Below are 17,624 nucleotides of genomic sequence, written 5' to 3' on the forward strand. Positions count from 1 at the left end.
GGGCGAAGGTTAATCTTCCAACAGGACAATGACCCTAAGCACACAGCCAAGACAATGCAGGAGTGGCTTCGGGACAAGTCTCTGAATGTCCTTGAGTGGCCCAGCCAGAGCCTGGACTTGAACCCGATCGAACATCTCTGGAGAGACCTGAAAATAGCTGTGCAGCGACACTCCCCATCCAACCTGACAGAGCTTGAGAGGATCTGCAGAGAAGAATGGGAGAAACTCCCCAAATACTGGTGTCAAGTTTGTAGTGTCATACACAAGAAGACTTCAAATCAAATTTTATTTGTCACATACACGTGTTTAGCAGATGTTATTGCGGGTGTAGCGAAATGCTTGTAAAAAAAAAAGGACACTTTCTGAAGAATACATAGAAAAACAAAATACCGCAAAGTTTCCTAAGAGCTAGTCGCGAGGCCGCCATCCTCGTCGGCGCCAGGCTGTAATCACTGCCAAAGGTGCTTCAACAAAGTACTGAGTAAAGGGTCTGAATACTTATGTAAATGTGATATTTCCGTTTTTCATTATGGGGTATCGTGTGTAGATTGATAAGGGGAAAAAACTATTGAAAACATTTTAGAACAAGGCTGTAACGTAACAAAATGTGTAAAAAGTCAAGGGGTATGAATACTTTCCGAAGGCACTTTATATACAGTGAGGGAAAAAAGTATTTGATCCCCTGCTGATTTTGTACCTTTGCCCACTGACAAAGAAATGATCATTCTATAATTTTAATGGTAGGTTTATTTGAACAGTGAGAGACAGAATAACAACAACAAAATCCTGAAAAACGCATGTCAAAAATGTTATACATTGATTTGCATTTTAATGAGGGATATTAGTATTTGACCCACTCTCAATCAGAAAGATTTCTGGCTCCCAGGTGTCTTTTATACAGGTAACGAGCTGAGATTAGGAGCACACTCTTAAAGGGAGTGCTCCTAATCTCAGCTTGTTACCTGTATAAAAGACAATCAATCAATCAGTTTCCAAACTCTCCACCATGGCCAAGACCAAAGAGCTCTCCAAGGATGTCAGGGACAAGATTGTAGACCTACACAAGGCTGGAATGAGCTATAAGACCATCGCCAAGCAGCTTGGTGAGAAGGTGACAACAGTTGGTGCGATTATTCGCAAATGGAAGAAACACAAAATAACGGTCTCCCTCGGCCCAGAACTACACGGGAGGATCTTGTCAGTGATCTCAAGGCAGCTAGGACCATAGTCACCAAGAAAACAATTGGTAACACACTACGCCGTGAAGGACTGAAATACTGCAGCGCCCGCAAGGTCCCCCTGCTCAAGAAAGCACATATACAGGGCCGTCTGAAGTTTGCCAATGAACATCTGAATGATTCAGAGGAGAACTGGGTGAAAGTGTTGTGGTCAGATGAGACCGAAATCGAGCTCTTTGGCATCAACTCAACTTGCCGTGTTTGGAGGAGGAGGAATGTTGTGCCTATGACCCCAAGAACACCATCCCCACCGTCAAACATGGAGGTGGAAACATTATGCTTTGGGGGTGTTTTTCTGCTAAGGGGACAAGACAACTTCACCGCATCAAAGGGACGATGGACGGGGCCATGTACCGTCAAATCTTGGGTGAGAACCTCCTTCCCTCAGCCAGGGCATTGAAAATGGGTCGTGGATGGGTATTCCAGCATGACAATGACCCAAAACACACGGCCAAGGCAACAAAGGAGTGGCTCAAGAAGAAGCACATTAAGGTCCTGGAGTAGCCTAGCCAGTCTCCAGACCTCAATCCCATAGAAAATCTGTGGAGGGAGCTGAAGGTTCGAGTTGCCAAACGTCAGCCTCGAAACCTTAATGACTTGGAGAAGATCTGCAAAGAGGAGTGGGACAAAATCCCTCCTGAGATGTGTACAAACCTGGTGGCCAACTACAAGAAACGTCTGACCTCTATGATTGCCAACAAGGGTTTTGCCATCAAGTACTAAGTCAGGTTTTGCAGAGGGGTCAAATACTTATTTCCCTCATTAAAATGCAAATCAATGTATAACATTTTTGACATGCGTTTTTCTGGATTTTGTTGTTGTTATTCTGTCTCTCACTGTTCAAATAAACCTACCATTAAAATTATAGACTAATCATGTCTTTGTCAGTGGGCAAACGTACAAAATCAGCAGGGGATCAAATATATTTTTCCCTCACTGTATATATATAACCTAGACAATGTTTTAGAATTCGTAGGCAGTCCAGGATATGAAGGTTGGAGGAAAAGTCAAAGCAAAACATTGCTGAATTCAAATGTTCTGCTGACAGGTCCACAACAATGTGCCATTGGTTTTTCTTTTAGAAACTGTCACAGTCCTTTGCCAAATACAGCATACAGTGCCTTCATACCCCTTTACTTATTCCACATTTTGTTGTGTTACAGCTTGAATTCAACATTTATTAAATCATTTTTTTTCTCACCCATCTACACATAATCCCCTATAATGACAAAGTGAAAACATGTTTTTAGAAATGTTTGCAAATGTATTGAAAATGAAATACAGAAATATCTAATTTACATAAGTATTCACACCCCCTGAGTCAATACTTTGTAGAAGCACCTTTGGCCGGGATTACAGATGTGAGTCTTTCTGGGTGTGCCAAGTTTTTAGCGTCATACCCAAGAAGATACGAGGCTGTAATCACTGCCAAAGGTGCTTCAACAAAGTACTGAGTAAAGGGTCAGAATACTTACAGTACCAGTCAAAAGTTTGGACACACCTACTCATTCAAGGGTTTTTCTTTATTTTTACTATTTTCTACATTGTATAATAATAGTGAAGACATCAAAACTATGAAATAACACATATGGAATCATGTAGTAACCAAAAAAGTGTTAAACAAATCAAAATATATTTTACATTTGAGATTCTTCAAATAGCCACCCTTTGCCTTGATGACAGCTTTGCACACTCTTGGCAATCTCTCAACCAGCTTCACCTGGAATGCTTTTCCAACAGTCTTGAAGGAGTTCCCACATACGCTGAGCACTTGTTGGCTGCTTTTCCTTCACTCTACGGTCTGACTCATCCCAAACCATCTCAATTTGGTTGAGGTCGGGTGATTGTGGAGGCCAGGTCATCTGATGCAGCACTCCATCACTGTCTTTCTTGGTAAAATAGCCCTTACACAGCCTGGAGGTGTGTTGAGTCATTGTCCTGTTGAAAAACAAATTATAGTTCCACTAAGCCCAAACCAGATGGGATGGCGTATCACTGCAAAATGCTGTGGTAGCCATGCTGGTTAAGTGTGCCTTGAATTCTAAATAAATCACAAACAGTGTCACCAGCAAAGCACCCCCACACCATAACACCTCCTCCTCCATGCTTTACGGTGGAAAATACACATGCGGAGATCCTCCTTTCACCCACATCGCGTCTCTCAAAGCCACGCCGGTTGGAACCAAAAATCTGCAATTTGGACTCCAGACCAAAGGACAAATTTAGGTCTAATGTCCGTTGCTCATGTTTCTTGGCATTCTCTCAACCAGCTTGGCCTAAGCAAGTCTCTTCTTCTTATTGGTGTCCTTTAGTAGTGGTTTCTTTGCAGCAATTCGACGATGAAGGCCTGATTCACACAGTCTCCTCTGAACAGTTGATGTTGAGTTGTGTCTGTTACTTGAACTCTGTGAAGCATTTATTTGGGCTGCAATTTCTGAGGCTGGTAACTCTAATGAACTTATCCTCTGCAGCAAAGGTAACTCTGGGTCTTCTATCCTCATGAGAGCCAGTTTCATCATAGCGCTTGATGGTTTTTGTGACTACACTTGAAGAAACTTTCAAAGTTCTTGAAATGTTCCGTATTGACTGACCTTCATGTCTTAAAGTAATGATGGACTGTTGTTTCTCTTTGCTTATTTGAGCTGTTTTTGCCATAATATGGACTTGGTCTTTTACCAAATAGGGCTATCTTCTGTATACCCCCCCTACCTTGTCACAACACAAGTGATTGGCTCAAATGCATTAAGAAGGAAAGAAATTCCACAAATTAACTTTTAAGAAGGCACACCTGTTAATTGAAATGCATTCCAGGTGACTACCTCATGAAGCTGGTTGATATAATGCCAAGAGAATGCAAAGCTGTCATCAAGGCAAAGGGTGGCTATTTGAAGAATCTCAAATATAACATATATTTTGATTTGTTTAACACTTTCTTGGTTACTTCATGATTCTATATGTGTTATTTCATAGTTTTGATGTCTTCACTATTATTCTACATTGTAAAAAATAGTAAAAATAATGAAAAACCCTTGAATGAGTAGGTGTGTCCAAACCTTTGACTGGTAGTGTATGTAAATGTAATATTTCAGTTTTTTATTTTAAATATATTTTCTAAAATTCTAAAGACCTGTTTTTGCTTTGTCATTATGGGGTATTGTGTGTAGATTGATAAGGGGAAAAAAACAAATTTTAATCCGTTTTAGAATAAGGCTGTAACGTAACAAAATGTGAAAAAAGTCAAGGGGTCTGAATACTTTCCGAATGCACTGTACATACATTTTACGGACACAGCATATTTTATATTAGTTATCTTGTTATTTTTAGTCCCACCCTTGAGCTCCACTCAACCCCTCCTATCTATCTCTGAACACCATCCTGTTTTGATTTCTATTTGCCATATATTTTTAAACTGTGCTGTGATGTTTCACAGAAGTTCTGAACCTTTCCATTCTCATAGTTTGGCTATGACTTTTGAAATGATCCAGCAGTGCTATTTGCAGAGTTAGCTCCAGGTAAGTGTTGCAATTCTTCAGCCATTCCTGAACCTGCGACCAAAAACAAGCTACATATGGACTGTACCAAAACAAATGATCTAATGATTCTCTCTTCGCAGCAAAATCTGCAGAGCTGGGATGGTTGTACTTGTGTATCAGTTCATAAACCATGTGCCATGGAATCGGTACATCGAAAATCTCTTCCCAACTATTTTGCAATCTATACGGCACTGTTGTCCTTAAATGCAACTGGTATACTTTTATATTTATCACAATTTTCTTTAACTAATTTTAGTCTTTACCGCAGGGCCGACACACAAGTTCCTTACTTTCTCCCCCTTCCACTTGCGTCTTCCATTTTTGCGGTAATGCTGCAATTAGTTGGTTTTAATTTTGGATATAGCAGACATTTCCATATATTTTTGTTAGCTGCATGTGTGACATAACGCCACCAGTCCTATTTAGGACATCATTTACAAAGATTATACTGTTTTTAAACATTCTGTTATTTGTGTTTGTTCCTCTAGCAAGGAGAAGAAGGGCTCTGGTAAACCCAAGAGGAAGTTTGTGGCTGCAGACCTGAGGAACATGCATGACATCCTGTCCAAGAACATGTACAATATCAGACAACGGGTGAGTCTCTTCCTTAACTAGGTTTACCTTACTCAGAGCACCTTTACCTTACGCAGAGCCCTTTTACCTTACTCAGAGTACCTTTACCTTACTCAGAGCACCTTTACCTTACTCAGAGTACCTTTACCTTACTCAGAGCACCTTTACCTTACTCAGAGCACCTTTACCTTACGCAGAGCCCTTTTACCTTACCCAGAGTACCTTTACCTTACTCAGAGCACCTTTACCTTACTCAGAGTACCTTTACCTTACTCAGAGCACCTTTACCTTACTCAGAGCACCTTTACCTTACGCAGAGCCCTTTTACCTTACTCAGAGCACCTTTACCTTACTCAGAGCACCTTTACCTTACTCAGAGCACCTTTACCTTACTCAGAGCACCTTTACCTTACTCAGAGCACCTTTACCTTACGCAGAGCCCTTTTACCTTACTCAGAGCACCTTTACCTTACTCAGAGCACCTTTACCTTACTCAGAGCACCTTTACCTTACTCAGAGCACCTTTACCTTACGCAGAGCACCTTTACCTTACTCAGAGTACCTTTACCTTACTCAGAGCACCTTTACCTTACGCAGAGCCCTTTTACCTTACTCAGAGTACCTTTACCTTACTCAGAGCACCTTTACCTTACTCAGAGCACCTTTACCTTACTCAGAGCACCTTTACCTTACTCAGAGCCCCTTTACCTTACTCAGAGTACCTTTACCTTACTCAGAGCACCTTTACCTTACGCAGAGCACCTTTACCTTACGCAGAGCCCCTTTACCTTACTCAGAGTACCTTTACCTTACTCAGAGCACCTTTACCTTACTCAGAGCACCTTTACCTTACGCAGAGCCCTTTTACCTTACTCAGAGCACCTTTACCTTACTCAGAGCACCTTTACCTTACGCAGAGCCCTTTTACCTTACTCAGAGTACCTTTACCTTACTCAGAGCACCTTTACCTTACTCAGAGTACCTTTACCTTACTCAGAGCACCTTTACCTTACTCAGAGCACCTTTACCTTACTCAGAGTACCTTTACCTTACGCAGAGCCCTGTTTCTTACATGAATGTTTGTGCTTCCATACCTGTGTGTGCTGTACCTCACGTGTTGTTTTGCATAGCCACATTGCCTGCTGTACCTCACTGTTTTGCATAATGCCTGTGGTCAGCAGTACTTTTCCATAAGTTACCTTTTGAAAATGAGCCACTAGGAGTGTGTTTGTGTTTTTATTGTGATGGGATTCTCTCTGTGAGCTTATCTTATTATCTGCCCACTCCTTCACAGTCCCCCCCCACTAACACAAACACACCCCTCACTGTCACAGATCTCATTGTATCATTGGTGTCGACATTAGATCATGTGATGTGTTGATTGGCTGTTGGAACCGTTTGACTTCCACTCTCCTAAGCCGTAAAACAGGTCTGACAGCTCCCTGTCCCAGCATGCGGCCATAATCAGTATCTGTTGATCACCAAACCCATGCGCTAGATCAAATAGCCTAGGGATGCTTATACCTATCCAATCCTCTCAGATCTACAAAAGTTAAGTATATTGGGTTAGGGGCTATGGGTTTATTAAGGGCATTGGGCATCTCTCTGTAGTGATGAGTCTTTTCCAGGAGAGAGGGAGGTACGTCAGCCCATTAGACACAAACAGAGCCTGGTATCGTTCAGATAAGCTTCATGGTTCAGACAGGTGAGGGTGTGGCCAGCTACGGTTGGGTGACTGCCCAGAGCCACAGACACAGACAGAAGAAGGTTGTGTGGTAAAACACAAAAGCTGGGGTGTGTAAAATCCACTCTTGTTATGTAACCAGGAGTGTAGGCTATAGCAGCACTCTCTCTGTAAGGACTGGTGTGTCATTATGTTATTAGGAGAATACAGCTGCAATTAGGTGTGTGTGTCATTAGTGTGTGTGTGTCATTAGTGTCTGTGTCACTAGTGTGTGTGTCATTAGTGTGTGTGTCATTAGTGTGTGTGTGTCATTAGTGTGTGTGTCATTAGTGTGTGTGCCATTAGTGTGTGTGTGTCATTAGTGTGTGTGTGTCATTAGTGTGTGTGTCATTAGTGTGTGTGTCATTAGTGTGTGTGTGTCATTAGTGTGTGTGTGTCATTAGTGTGTGTGTCATTAGTGTGTGTGTGTCATTAGTGTGTGTGTGTGTCATTAGTGTGTGTGTCATTAGTGTGTGTGTCATTAGTGTGTGTGTGTCATTAGTGTGTGTGTGTCATTAGTGTGTGTGTGTGTCATTAGTGTGTGTGTGTCATTAGTGTGTGTGTCATTAGTGTGTGTGTCATTAGTGTGTGTGTCATTAGTGTGTGTGTGTCATTAGTGTGTGTGTCATTAGTGTGTGTGTGTCATTAGTGTGTGTGTGTGTCATTAGTGTGTGTGCCATTAGTGTGTGTGTCATTAGTGTGTGTCTTTAGGAGATTAAAAGCAGGGTGGTACAGATAGAGCTAGTGTATGTAGAAACCTCAAGTTAGATTGGGAGTGTTTGCTGCAATCTGTTGGCCTCTACTACAGTATGGTGCTGTATCAGATTTTCTATGCAGTGTGTGTTTTACGTAATGTGTTGTGTGTTATAGTGCATGTTATCAGACGATAGGTGTGTCTGTTATGTATTATGCGTTTCTCGGTGTGTTTTTTCAGACTACGGCGTACACCACCAAGCACTCCCTGCCCAACGACAGCCAGACAAAAGAGATCCTGATCCGTCGGCACACCAGCATCCGACGCAGCCTCCGACCCGGCAGCTTCCACGGACCGGTGCGGAACACACAGACCTATATTAGGAACAGATATTAACCTAAATAATTTTGTAGTAATGTTAGAACATATATTAGCCTAAATAATTTAGTAGTAATGTTAGAATAGATATTAACCTAAATAATTTAGTAGTAATGTTAGTAATGTAGGCCTAGTCTGTGCACAGCATTTGATGATCTGATAAAAAAAATGTTTTTACACGAAATCCCTTTGTTGTCCCCTGTAGCTCAGTTGGTAGAGCATGGCGCTTGCAATGCCAGGGTTGTGGGTTCGTTTCCCACGGGGGGCCAGTATGAAAATGAAAATGTATGCACTCACTAACTGTAAGTCGCTCTGGATGAGAGCGTCTGCTAAAATGACTAAAATGTAAAAAAAAAAAAGATGTTGTGATCAAAGTGTAGAACCGCTTATCTCACTTTATCCTCCTCTCACCCCCTCCTTTTTCTCTTTCTCTCAGGATGAGGCCAAGTCCCAGAAGTACTTTTCTCTGCCTTCAGGGAAGAGTCTGGACTCAAAGTTCCCTCCTCAGAGACTGAGGCATACAGGTGATGCTCAAAATGAAGTGTGTGTGTGTCACTCTATGATCTCTACAATATTTAGGCTCTTTGCACTTCAATGCTTGGATCCCAAACTAAATTGACAATGTCTCTCTCTCAGGTAATGGTGATGATGTGACCATGTCGGAGGTGAATTACCCATCAGCCCGCTCCAGGTTTGACCAGCCCAGTCGCTCCTCATCCCGAGCCATGCTGCCCCTACGCAGGCTGAACACACTGAAAGAGGTGCCCTCTAGCTCTGTAGTGGACCTGGTGGATGAGAGGAGTGGAGGAAGAGGTGCCTGGGGGCGTGGCATGTCCCGACTAAACTCCTCCTCCAGTGACTCCCGGATACCCGCCCCTCGCCGTCGCCACGACCCATCCAACGGCCCTGGTAATGGCTCCTCAGGTGACCATGGCAGCGGTGACCACAGGCGAGAGGGGGAGGAGCAGCAGCCATTGTCCCCGACCCCAGCCTGGGCTGCAGAGCCTGGTGACCGTGACGACAGCGGAACGCAGAAACCCCTGCTCATGCCTCAGTGGAACACTCGGAAACCCCAGAACCCCTGAGGACCAATCAGCTGTCAGGAAAGTAGCAGCAGGACTGCTATAGGCTGTCTTGGGTTCTAATCTACAACGACTCCAGAATCTCAGAACTGAGAAGTGTCAAATACCACAAGATTAAAATGCACTACAAGCCAAGGGGGAATGGATAATGGATTGTCTACAACAGCGATTCTCAACGGGGAGTTTTTTAATGGGTCGAAGGATAAAAAAATACAAATAAAAAAATACTCCAGTATGAACTTAAAAACCTTAAACCAGGAAGAAGTGTGTACAAATTATAATCAACCTATATTTTTTCATAATTTAACCACTGAACTATTTTTCTTCAAAACAGTGTTCTCAATAAAGAGTTATTAGTGGCGCTATTTAGCGGATTTGGTTGATTTTGTGGTCTCAAACCAGTGAGCTTAACATTCTTCATCAAGAATATGGGCAAAATTGAATTCTTGACAATTAAAAAAGTGGGACTGTTGTTCCCTTGTCATATAATTGTTACATTTACTATCAATATAACATTAAAAATAGTTTTCCAGATTGCATTTTGGCCCCCCAAAATGTGCGATGCCAATATTGGATCGTGACTGAGACAACCTCGTTCAATTTGTGTCCTGAGGCAAAACCAGTTGAGAACCACTGGTCTACAACCAACCATTCTCTGAAGAGCAAAGACTATTGCAACACAACACTCTAAATAAAATATCAAGTTTAAAAAAAGACAAATCTTTACTATTAGGCTCACAGAGATCCTATTAAATTAATAGGGATTCTATATGTAATTCTATGTTGTGTGGTCCTCTGTAGCTCAGCTGGTAGAGCACGGCGCTTGTAACGCCAAGGTAGTGGGTTCGAACCCCGGGACCACCCATACACTAAAAAAAAAAAATGTATGCACACATGACTGTAAGTCGCTTTGGATAAAAGCGACTGCTAAATGGCATGTTATTTATTATTATTTTGCCCCCCCTGCCAAAATGTGTGCACGTGCTTGTACCATACCAGGAAGAAATGTAATTAACTTTCACCCCTGGTTTTACCTAGAATATTTAAATTACATTATTTAATAGATGTTAATACATTTGTATATCTCTATGCAAGTGAAGACACTTTCAGGAAAGACACGTCTTATCTTGTAGCTTTTCTGTTTTTTGTTTTTCCTTGTGTCTGACATTCAGACCAGTAATGTCTAAACAGGGTCTCATGAACACTGCTCTGACTTTCAGTGTTGCTTTAGTTAAGTAATAAAATGTTGATGTATAATGTTGAAATACCACCTTATTTCTTTACAAAATAGTCCTTCTATTGACTAGCTGCTGTATTGCAGAGATGGAACCGTGTTTATAGTCTTATGCTTCGCTCATGACAAACTCGGAAAATACTACTTGTAAACCGGGAGCAACGAGTTGTGTGCATTCACGTGCTTTGAATTCTTTAACAAAGCAGATTGGCTAATGGAAAACAAGCTGTTACAACTATAAATGAAAAGTACAGCTATCATGCTTGTAAACAAGTTAGTGTGAAAAAAAACATAAATAAATGTTTATTGTATTTTATTGTATTTATTGTGTTGTATCTAACTGCTGAAAATGCTATCGAGGTAATTTCCTTAGTAGGTGACGTCAGAGTTTAACATGTGGGAGAAGTCAGAGCTCAGGGATGATGGACGAGTTTGACACTAGTAATTATAAGTTGGAGGGGCGTTCAAGTGGATTTTCCCCAGTCATATGCTCATATTTATGAATTTAGGAGATGTCATGAACTCAGCATTAGCAACAGAGCTAAAACCACCTTGTAGGAGAAATACATCTCACACAAACTTGAACCTTCAGTCATCCATCATCAAATCTAAAAGAAATTAAACTGAAGTTATGCAACTGCCACATTAAAGAACATTCACATGTTTAGAAATATACTTATTATTGTCAAATGGCAGGATCTTCACTTCCTTCATATTAATCATTCAGTACAATAATTGTCTTCATAACATTCAGTAGCATTTGGGTCAATGTAAGGGCAACTCCATTCAAAATAAGAGGAAAACTTCATATCAAAATAATAATTAACAATTTGTATTGATAAATATAAGCCCACTTTCCAATAAATGAATGAATTGGGAATAAACTCAATATGGACTATGTAGAATAAGGGAAAATAATATACAATTAAAATTAATTATATATTTTTTATAAAAGTAACAATTTCCATTAAAAAGGTCCCGATATCTTAGTGGTTAAAAGGAAGTAGGATGATGTTACCCACATACACTGATCTAAGATCCTTTAAAAATATGTTTTACTTCCCCCCACATGGTTAGGGTTAGGATTTAGGAAGGGTAAATTAATCCTAGATATGTGCCTGTAGACAACCCTTACTCAAGCTCAATTAAGGTTATTGACCCTTTTCCCCAGTGTGCACTTGATCACTCCCCCTAAAGGATTTAAAAGCATTGGATTGGTGTGGATGTTTTCACACCAATCCAAATGTGTTCAATTCTTAAGGGAGGGTGAATGAGTGCATACTTTGGTGAGAAGGGAGAGAAAATAGAATTTGGCACCAGAGAGGTAAGAGAAGCCCCTTCACCCTCATAGGATAGGTCAGAAACAGAGCATTTTGGGAAATGTGTATTTTCAATACCAAGACTTTTCTGGACTATTTGTAGTGGTTATTAAGGAAGATCAGGATTACATTAGAGTAACATTAGGCTTATATGTTGTTGTTTTTAATTGAATTACTGTCTCTCACTAGAGATATAAACATTTGAATATTTCTAAGCTATATGAACTCAATGAGCCACTGACATTTTGTTGACCTATGCTAAGCTAACTTAGCATGGACACCCTCCCACGCCATTTACAGAGGGCTACTGGCTTGGTTCATGGTTATCTTGGCAACACTGCACTTTTTGAGTTCGTCCCTGTTTGGGGGACTGAAGGGGGGAACAGCGATGCTGATGATGACCCGGGTCCTATCGGTACTGTGATGTCATCACTTCGAGACCAAACCAACAGAGCCGCAGAGCGGCGTTGTGGCTCTGTCGTCGACAGCTACAAAACAATCAACGAAACAACACCCCGCTGACACATCAACAACAAACAACCCCAACAGTTCTGCATCAGTTCTGTCTCCAGTGCTGTGGTAATTTTGATCTCGCTCCCTCTCTCATTGTCTCTCTCATTGATTCACTCTCTCTCTGTGCGTGACTCAGAGTTATGCCTCTTTCCTCTTGCCTCTCCCGTCCCATTTTGGCACCCTGACCAGCAGCAGGGCAACAGCCGCTAACGCCAGTCCCACCCCCAGAACAGGGGGCCCACAGGGACTAAACTCCTGGGCCAGCCCCGAGAGCAGGGGGGCGAGCACGCGCCCCACCGCAGTCACCGACTGCCCCGCCCCGATGAGTGTGCCGCTGGCGTGAGCTCCCCCTTTCTGCAGCTCCAGGTCGGTGATGCAGTTGCGTCCGATGGTCGTGGAGATGGCGAAGAAAGTGGAACTTAACAACACATGCCAGACACTGGGCGCTGCGGCGTAGAGCAGGATTAGGCAACACGTGAGGACCGTAGAGTGTAGCAACAGCGCCGGCATATCGTTACCGTACAGTTTGGTGACGGGCCCCACCAAGCACCCGGCTAGGGCCCCCAGGGTAGAGCTGTAGCTGATTAGATAACCTGTGGCCTTGGGCTTCAGCATGAAGCGCTCCTCCATGGCCAGGGAGAAGTTACTGTAGTATAGCATTATGGCCATGGCCATGAGCAGACGCACCAGGAACAGGTCCCACATGTCCGAGGAGGCCACCGTGCTAATCTTGGAGCCCACCGAGGAGAGCTGACGCCAGGCAGGCTGGAGCAGGGACACCTCCCCCCAGTCCAGGTCCCAGCTCCTTTGGTTCTTCCCCGGAGTCACTGATCCCGTGACCGCTGTCGCCGACGCTGTAGTGTGTTTATTGCTGTTGCCATGGGAGCAGTTTTGCTGTGTCGAGGTGAAGTGGTTGTCGTTCTCGTGGCAGCTGGCTTTGCTAGCGCTGCTGTTGGAGTTAGCATCGGTGCGTGGGGTTAGTGCATCGCTCCAGGGAAGCAGCCAAACCAGACCTGGATGGAACACAACAAACACAAGGTTAGAAAGCACATAGACTGGCTAGGTATATGCTGTATGATAACATCTGATTCCATCTGGCTGGAATTTTCACAACATTGCTTGCACCTATACCATCCTTTCACATCCACCAAGTGGCTAGAGTTAAGGTGGGATTTACAATTGGGAATACCAACATATTTGCCTTGCACCCCCATTGCCTACTCTCCTGCTCCTTCCCTCTCTCTCTCCTTGCCTCTCCCTCCCTCCCTCCCTCCCCCACCTCCCATCCTCTCCCCTCACCCCCACCTACCTGTGTTGAGGAGGAAGATGGCGGCGCAGGTGAAGGAGGAGGTGTAGAAGCCCCCCTCGTGCTCTGTGAGGTAGCCCCCCACCACGGGTCCCAAGATGAAGCCCACGCTGGAGGCCGCGTTGAAGTGCCCCATCACCAGGGGGCGCTCCGCCTCAGACACCAGATCAGAAAGCAGGGCCCGGCAGATAGACAGGGAGTGCTTGAACAGCCCTGGAGGACAGAGCGAGAGGGAGCGGACACATGACACAGATAAGTAGTTTTAACATGTTTGTGTGTAACAGAACGTTACTGATTGATTATTTCTTTACTTCAGACTCAGATAAATGGTAGAGGTCTTTCAAGGCCAAAGCCTCTGAAGCAATTAGTCTCCTCCCTGACTCACCCAAGGTGTTCTACCTCCCCCTCTCTCCCCCAGTCTGACTCACCCACAGGGATCCTAGCCAGGACAAACAGGGCGATGTTGGTGGACATCCCCAGCAGGCCGTAGCCCAGAGCACTCAGCAGCAGACACGTCAGCATAGAGTACCGCCTTCCCACCACGTCACTCCAGCTGCCCTGCCAATCACAACCACCATCATCACACACAGGAAGTGACATCACATCCTGGGAAGTGGCATATAGGACAGAGTAGTATTGTCTCACATAGTAACACAAGGTATTAAACATCTCCACATTGTTGCTGGACACAGGGTGCATCTCAATGGACACTACTGGCTTCCTTTCCATCATCTACCCTTGCATCTACCCTGGATTCCTTTCCTTAAATGAGGAAAGGAATCCACTTTAAACTATTGAGACTTATCCTGGCTGCCCAACCAACAACATAGAGCATGAGATAATGAGACCCCCCCTCTTTCTGAGGGCGTAACACGAGGACATGAGTGTCAGTGGTCCAGAGGAATTCCACAGTGTGGCCCTCTGGGCCAAGCAACCCAGGCGCCTCCACAGTCTCTCATTCCACTGATATATGCATGACACACACACAACACTTATACGCTGAAATAGAAACACTCATTAATTTACATGTTAGTCCTTTAGCAGACGCTCCTATCCAGAACCACTTACAGTAGTGAGTGTATACATTTTCGTACTGGTCCCCCGTGGGAGTCGAACCCACAACCCTGGCGTTGCAAGCGCCGTGCTCTACCAACTAAGTCACATACGCGGGCTTACACACGCAGACACATAACACAAAATCTGACTCTATAGCGTGCATGTAGAAATGCACGCACATGCACACACACATACACACACGGTATAATGGAATCAGAGTCAATTGAATTTGCTGTGTTCTGGATGTGGCCTGTGGGGATTACCATAGAGACCTGGCTGTTGCCTCCCTCCCTCCCTCCTCCCTCCCTCCATCACCCCATCCATCAATCCCTCCCTGCCTGTCTGTTCACTGGGGCCACAAACGATTCCTTCTCCTCCTTTAATTCGTCTCATAAACCAATTTCAGGAGACTGTGGGGGAAGGGGAAGTGCCTCACAACTCTACTCTGAGAATCTCTATCTCTCTTCAGAGGAGGCCTCTCTCAGCGTACAGTATCATCCTTGTTAAGAGCCATAGATTCAGAGGAATGTGTGGATGTTAATGTTAGGGCATGGTGGAGCATCCAGCTCCAATCAGACCCTCAGATGTTGACATCGTCGTGGAGACCAAAGGACACAAACACCATGTCAGGAGAGGTCTTAGGGCAGTGTGTGTGTGTGTGACTGCTCAATGCTGTCATACCAGAAACACACTGGCATACCACAAGACATACAGTACCACAACACTAATGCCTGTCTTCAGAACACCATGTCAATACTTACAACTATAGTGCTAGAGAAGAGCTGTAGGATCCCATATGTGGAACCTGAAACATAAATCAATGCATTAGGCACAGATTATGGCACATTCTGAATGTTGAACTATTGTTTATAGACCAATGCCAACAGCGGTGAGCCGCTAGAGATATTTATGATTATAGCTTGCCTACAATGCAAGCCGCTGTAGCACTTTGCATAAGCTATCAGACCCTGTGAACTCAATCAGCGCTCACAGTGATATGAAATGAGTACATCAGCTGGTGATTTCCCACGCAGAGAGAAAGCTTATTTACTTCCTTCATCTGTTGTCCTCAGAGGTCCCCATCCGTTTGTTTCATAAAATATTTCATGCAATAAAAAGTCATTTTCTACAGCTAAATTATACCACCACTTCTGATGTATGAAAACACCTTACAAACTATGACATTAATTTGAACTCTCACATTTTTTCTGGTATTATATCTTCATCACCATCGTCACCATCCCACCTACCTACTAAGCCTGCCACGGTGGGGCTGGCCCCCAGGGCCTTCACATGGTGACTCAGCAGGGGAATGATCATGCTCACCCCAAACAGGTCCTGGTGAGGAGACAGAGAGACGGAAGAGAACGCGAGAGAGAGAGAGAGAGAGAGAGAGAGAGAGAGAGAGAGAGAGAGAGAGAGAGAGAGAGAGAGAGAGAGAGAGAGAGAGAGAGAGAGAGAGAGAGAGAGAGAGAGAGAGAGAGAGAGAGAGAGAGAGAGAGAGAGAGAGAAGAGGGAGAGAGAGTATAGACTGAGTGACCTCAGCAGGTGTTATTTTCAGTTCGAACACTGTTGAGCTACAGTAACGACACAGTCATAGACAACACATAAACAACAACCACAACAAACAACAACCACAACAAACACCCAGGAAAAAGGTTGTAGTGGGGAAATGTAAGGTGAATGAAGTTCTTATTCAGTTTAGAATGATTAACACAATGCTTAGCATATTTATGTTTTCTCTTCTTGTAACACATGGTCTCCAGTGTTCTACAGTGGGGGAAAAAAGTATTTAGTCAGCCACCAATTGTGCAAGTTCTCCCACTTAAAAAGATGAGAGAGGCCTGTACTTTTCATCATAGGTACACGTCAACTATAACAGACAAATTGAGAAAAGAAATTCCAGAAAATCACATTGTAGGATTTTTAATGAATTTATTTGCAAATTATGGTGGAAAATAAGTATTTGGTCAATAACAAAAGTTTCTCAATACTTTGTTATATACCTTTGTTGGCAATGACACAGGTCAAACGTTTTCTGTAAGTCTTCACAAGGTTTTCACACACTGTTGCTGGTATTTTGGCCCATTCCTCCATGCAGATCTCCTCTAGAGCAGTGATGTTTTGGGGCTGTCGCTGGGCAACACGGACTTTCAGCTCCCTCCAAAGATTTTCTATGAGGTTGAGATCTGGAGACTGGCTAGGCCACTCCAGGACCTTGAAATGCTTCTTACGAAGCCACTCCTTCGTTGCCCGGCGGTGTGTTTGGGATCATTGTCATGCTGAAAGACCCAGCCACGTTTCATCTTCAATGCCCTTGCTGATGGAAGGAGGTTTTCACTCAAAATCTCACGATACATGGCCCCATTCATTCTTTCCTTTACACGGATCAGTCGACCTGGTCCCTTTGCAGAAAAACAGCCCCAAAGCATGATGTTTCCACCCCCATGCTTCACAGTAGGTATGGTGTTCTTTGGATGCAACTCAGCATTCTTTGTCCTCCAAACACGACGAGTTGAGTTTTTACCAAAAAGTTATATTTTGGTTTCATCTGACCATATGACATTCTCCCAATCCTCTTCTGGATCATCCAAATGCACTCTAGCAAACTTCAGACGGGCCTGGCTTAAGCAGGGGGACACGTCTTGCACTGCAGGATTTGAGTCCCTGGCGGCGTAGTGTGTTACTGATGGTAGGCTTTGTTACTTTGGTCCCAGCTCTCTGCAGGTCATTCACTAGGTCCCCCCGTGTGGTTCTGGGATTTTTGCTCACCGTTCTTGTGATCATTTTGACCCCACGGGGTGAGATCTTGCGTGGAGCCCCAGATCGCGGGAGATTATCAGTGGTCTTGTATGTCTTCCATTTCCTAATAATTGCTCCCACAGTTGATTTCTTCAAACCAAGCTGCTTACCTATTGCAGATTCAGTCTTCCCAGCCTGGTGCAGGTCTACAATTTTGTTTCTGGTGTCCTTTG

General features: G+C 43.7%; 2 protein-coding genes across 2 annotated transcripts in view; one reads left to right on the top strand and one right to left on the bottom strand.

Annotated features, from left to right (window-relative positions):
• The window catches only part of slc9a2 (solute carrier family 9 member 2), a 25,684-nt gene extending 15,655 nt beyond the window's left edge, over positions 1-10,029 (top strand). Inside the window, exons 10-13 of the mRNA XM_041843915.2 lie at positions 5,260-5,365; positions 8,002-8,118; positions 8,576-8,663; positions 8,776-10,029. Coding sequence (XP_041699849.1) covers positions 5,260-5,365; positions 8,002-8,118; positions 8,576-8,663; positions 8,776-9,224 — 760 coding nt within the window. The 3' untranslated portion in view covers positions 9,225-10,029. The remainder of the gene's footprint in view (positions 1-5,259; positions 5,366-8,001; positions 8,119-8,575; positions 8,664-8,775) is intronic.
• Positions 10,030-10,795: 766 nt separating this feature from the next.
• The window catches only part of mfsd9 (major facilitator superfamily domain containing 9), a 33,081-nt gene continuing 26,252 nt past the window's right edge, over positions 10,796-17,624 (bottom strand). Inside the window, exons 2-6 of the mRNA XM_041843917.1 lie at positions 15,900-15,987; positions 15,411-15,454; positions 14,022-14,151; positions 13,597-13,806; positions 10,796-13,300 (exon numbers count right to left, since the gene is read on the bottom strand). Of these exons, the coding sequence (XP_041699851.1) occupies positions 12,426-13,300; positions 13,597-13,806; positions 14,022-14,151; positions 15,411-15,454; positions 15,900-15,987 (1,347 nt within the window). The 3' untranslated portion in view covers positions 10,796-12,425. The remainder of the gene's footprint in view (positions 13,301-13,596; positions 13,807-14,021; positions 14,152-15,410; positions 15,455-15,899; positions 15,988-17,624) is intronic.

Source organism: Coregonus clupeaformis, chromosome 23 (genome assembly GCF_020615455.1).
Source record: "Coregonus clupeaformis isolate EN_2021a chromosome 23, ASM2061545v1, whole genome shotgun sequence".
Classification (NCBI taxonomy): Eukaryota; Metazoa; Chordata; class Actinopteri; order Salmoniformes; family Salmonidae; genus Coregonus; species Coregonus clupeaformis.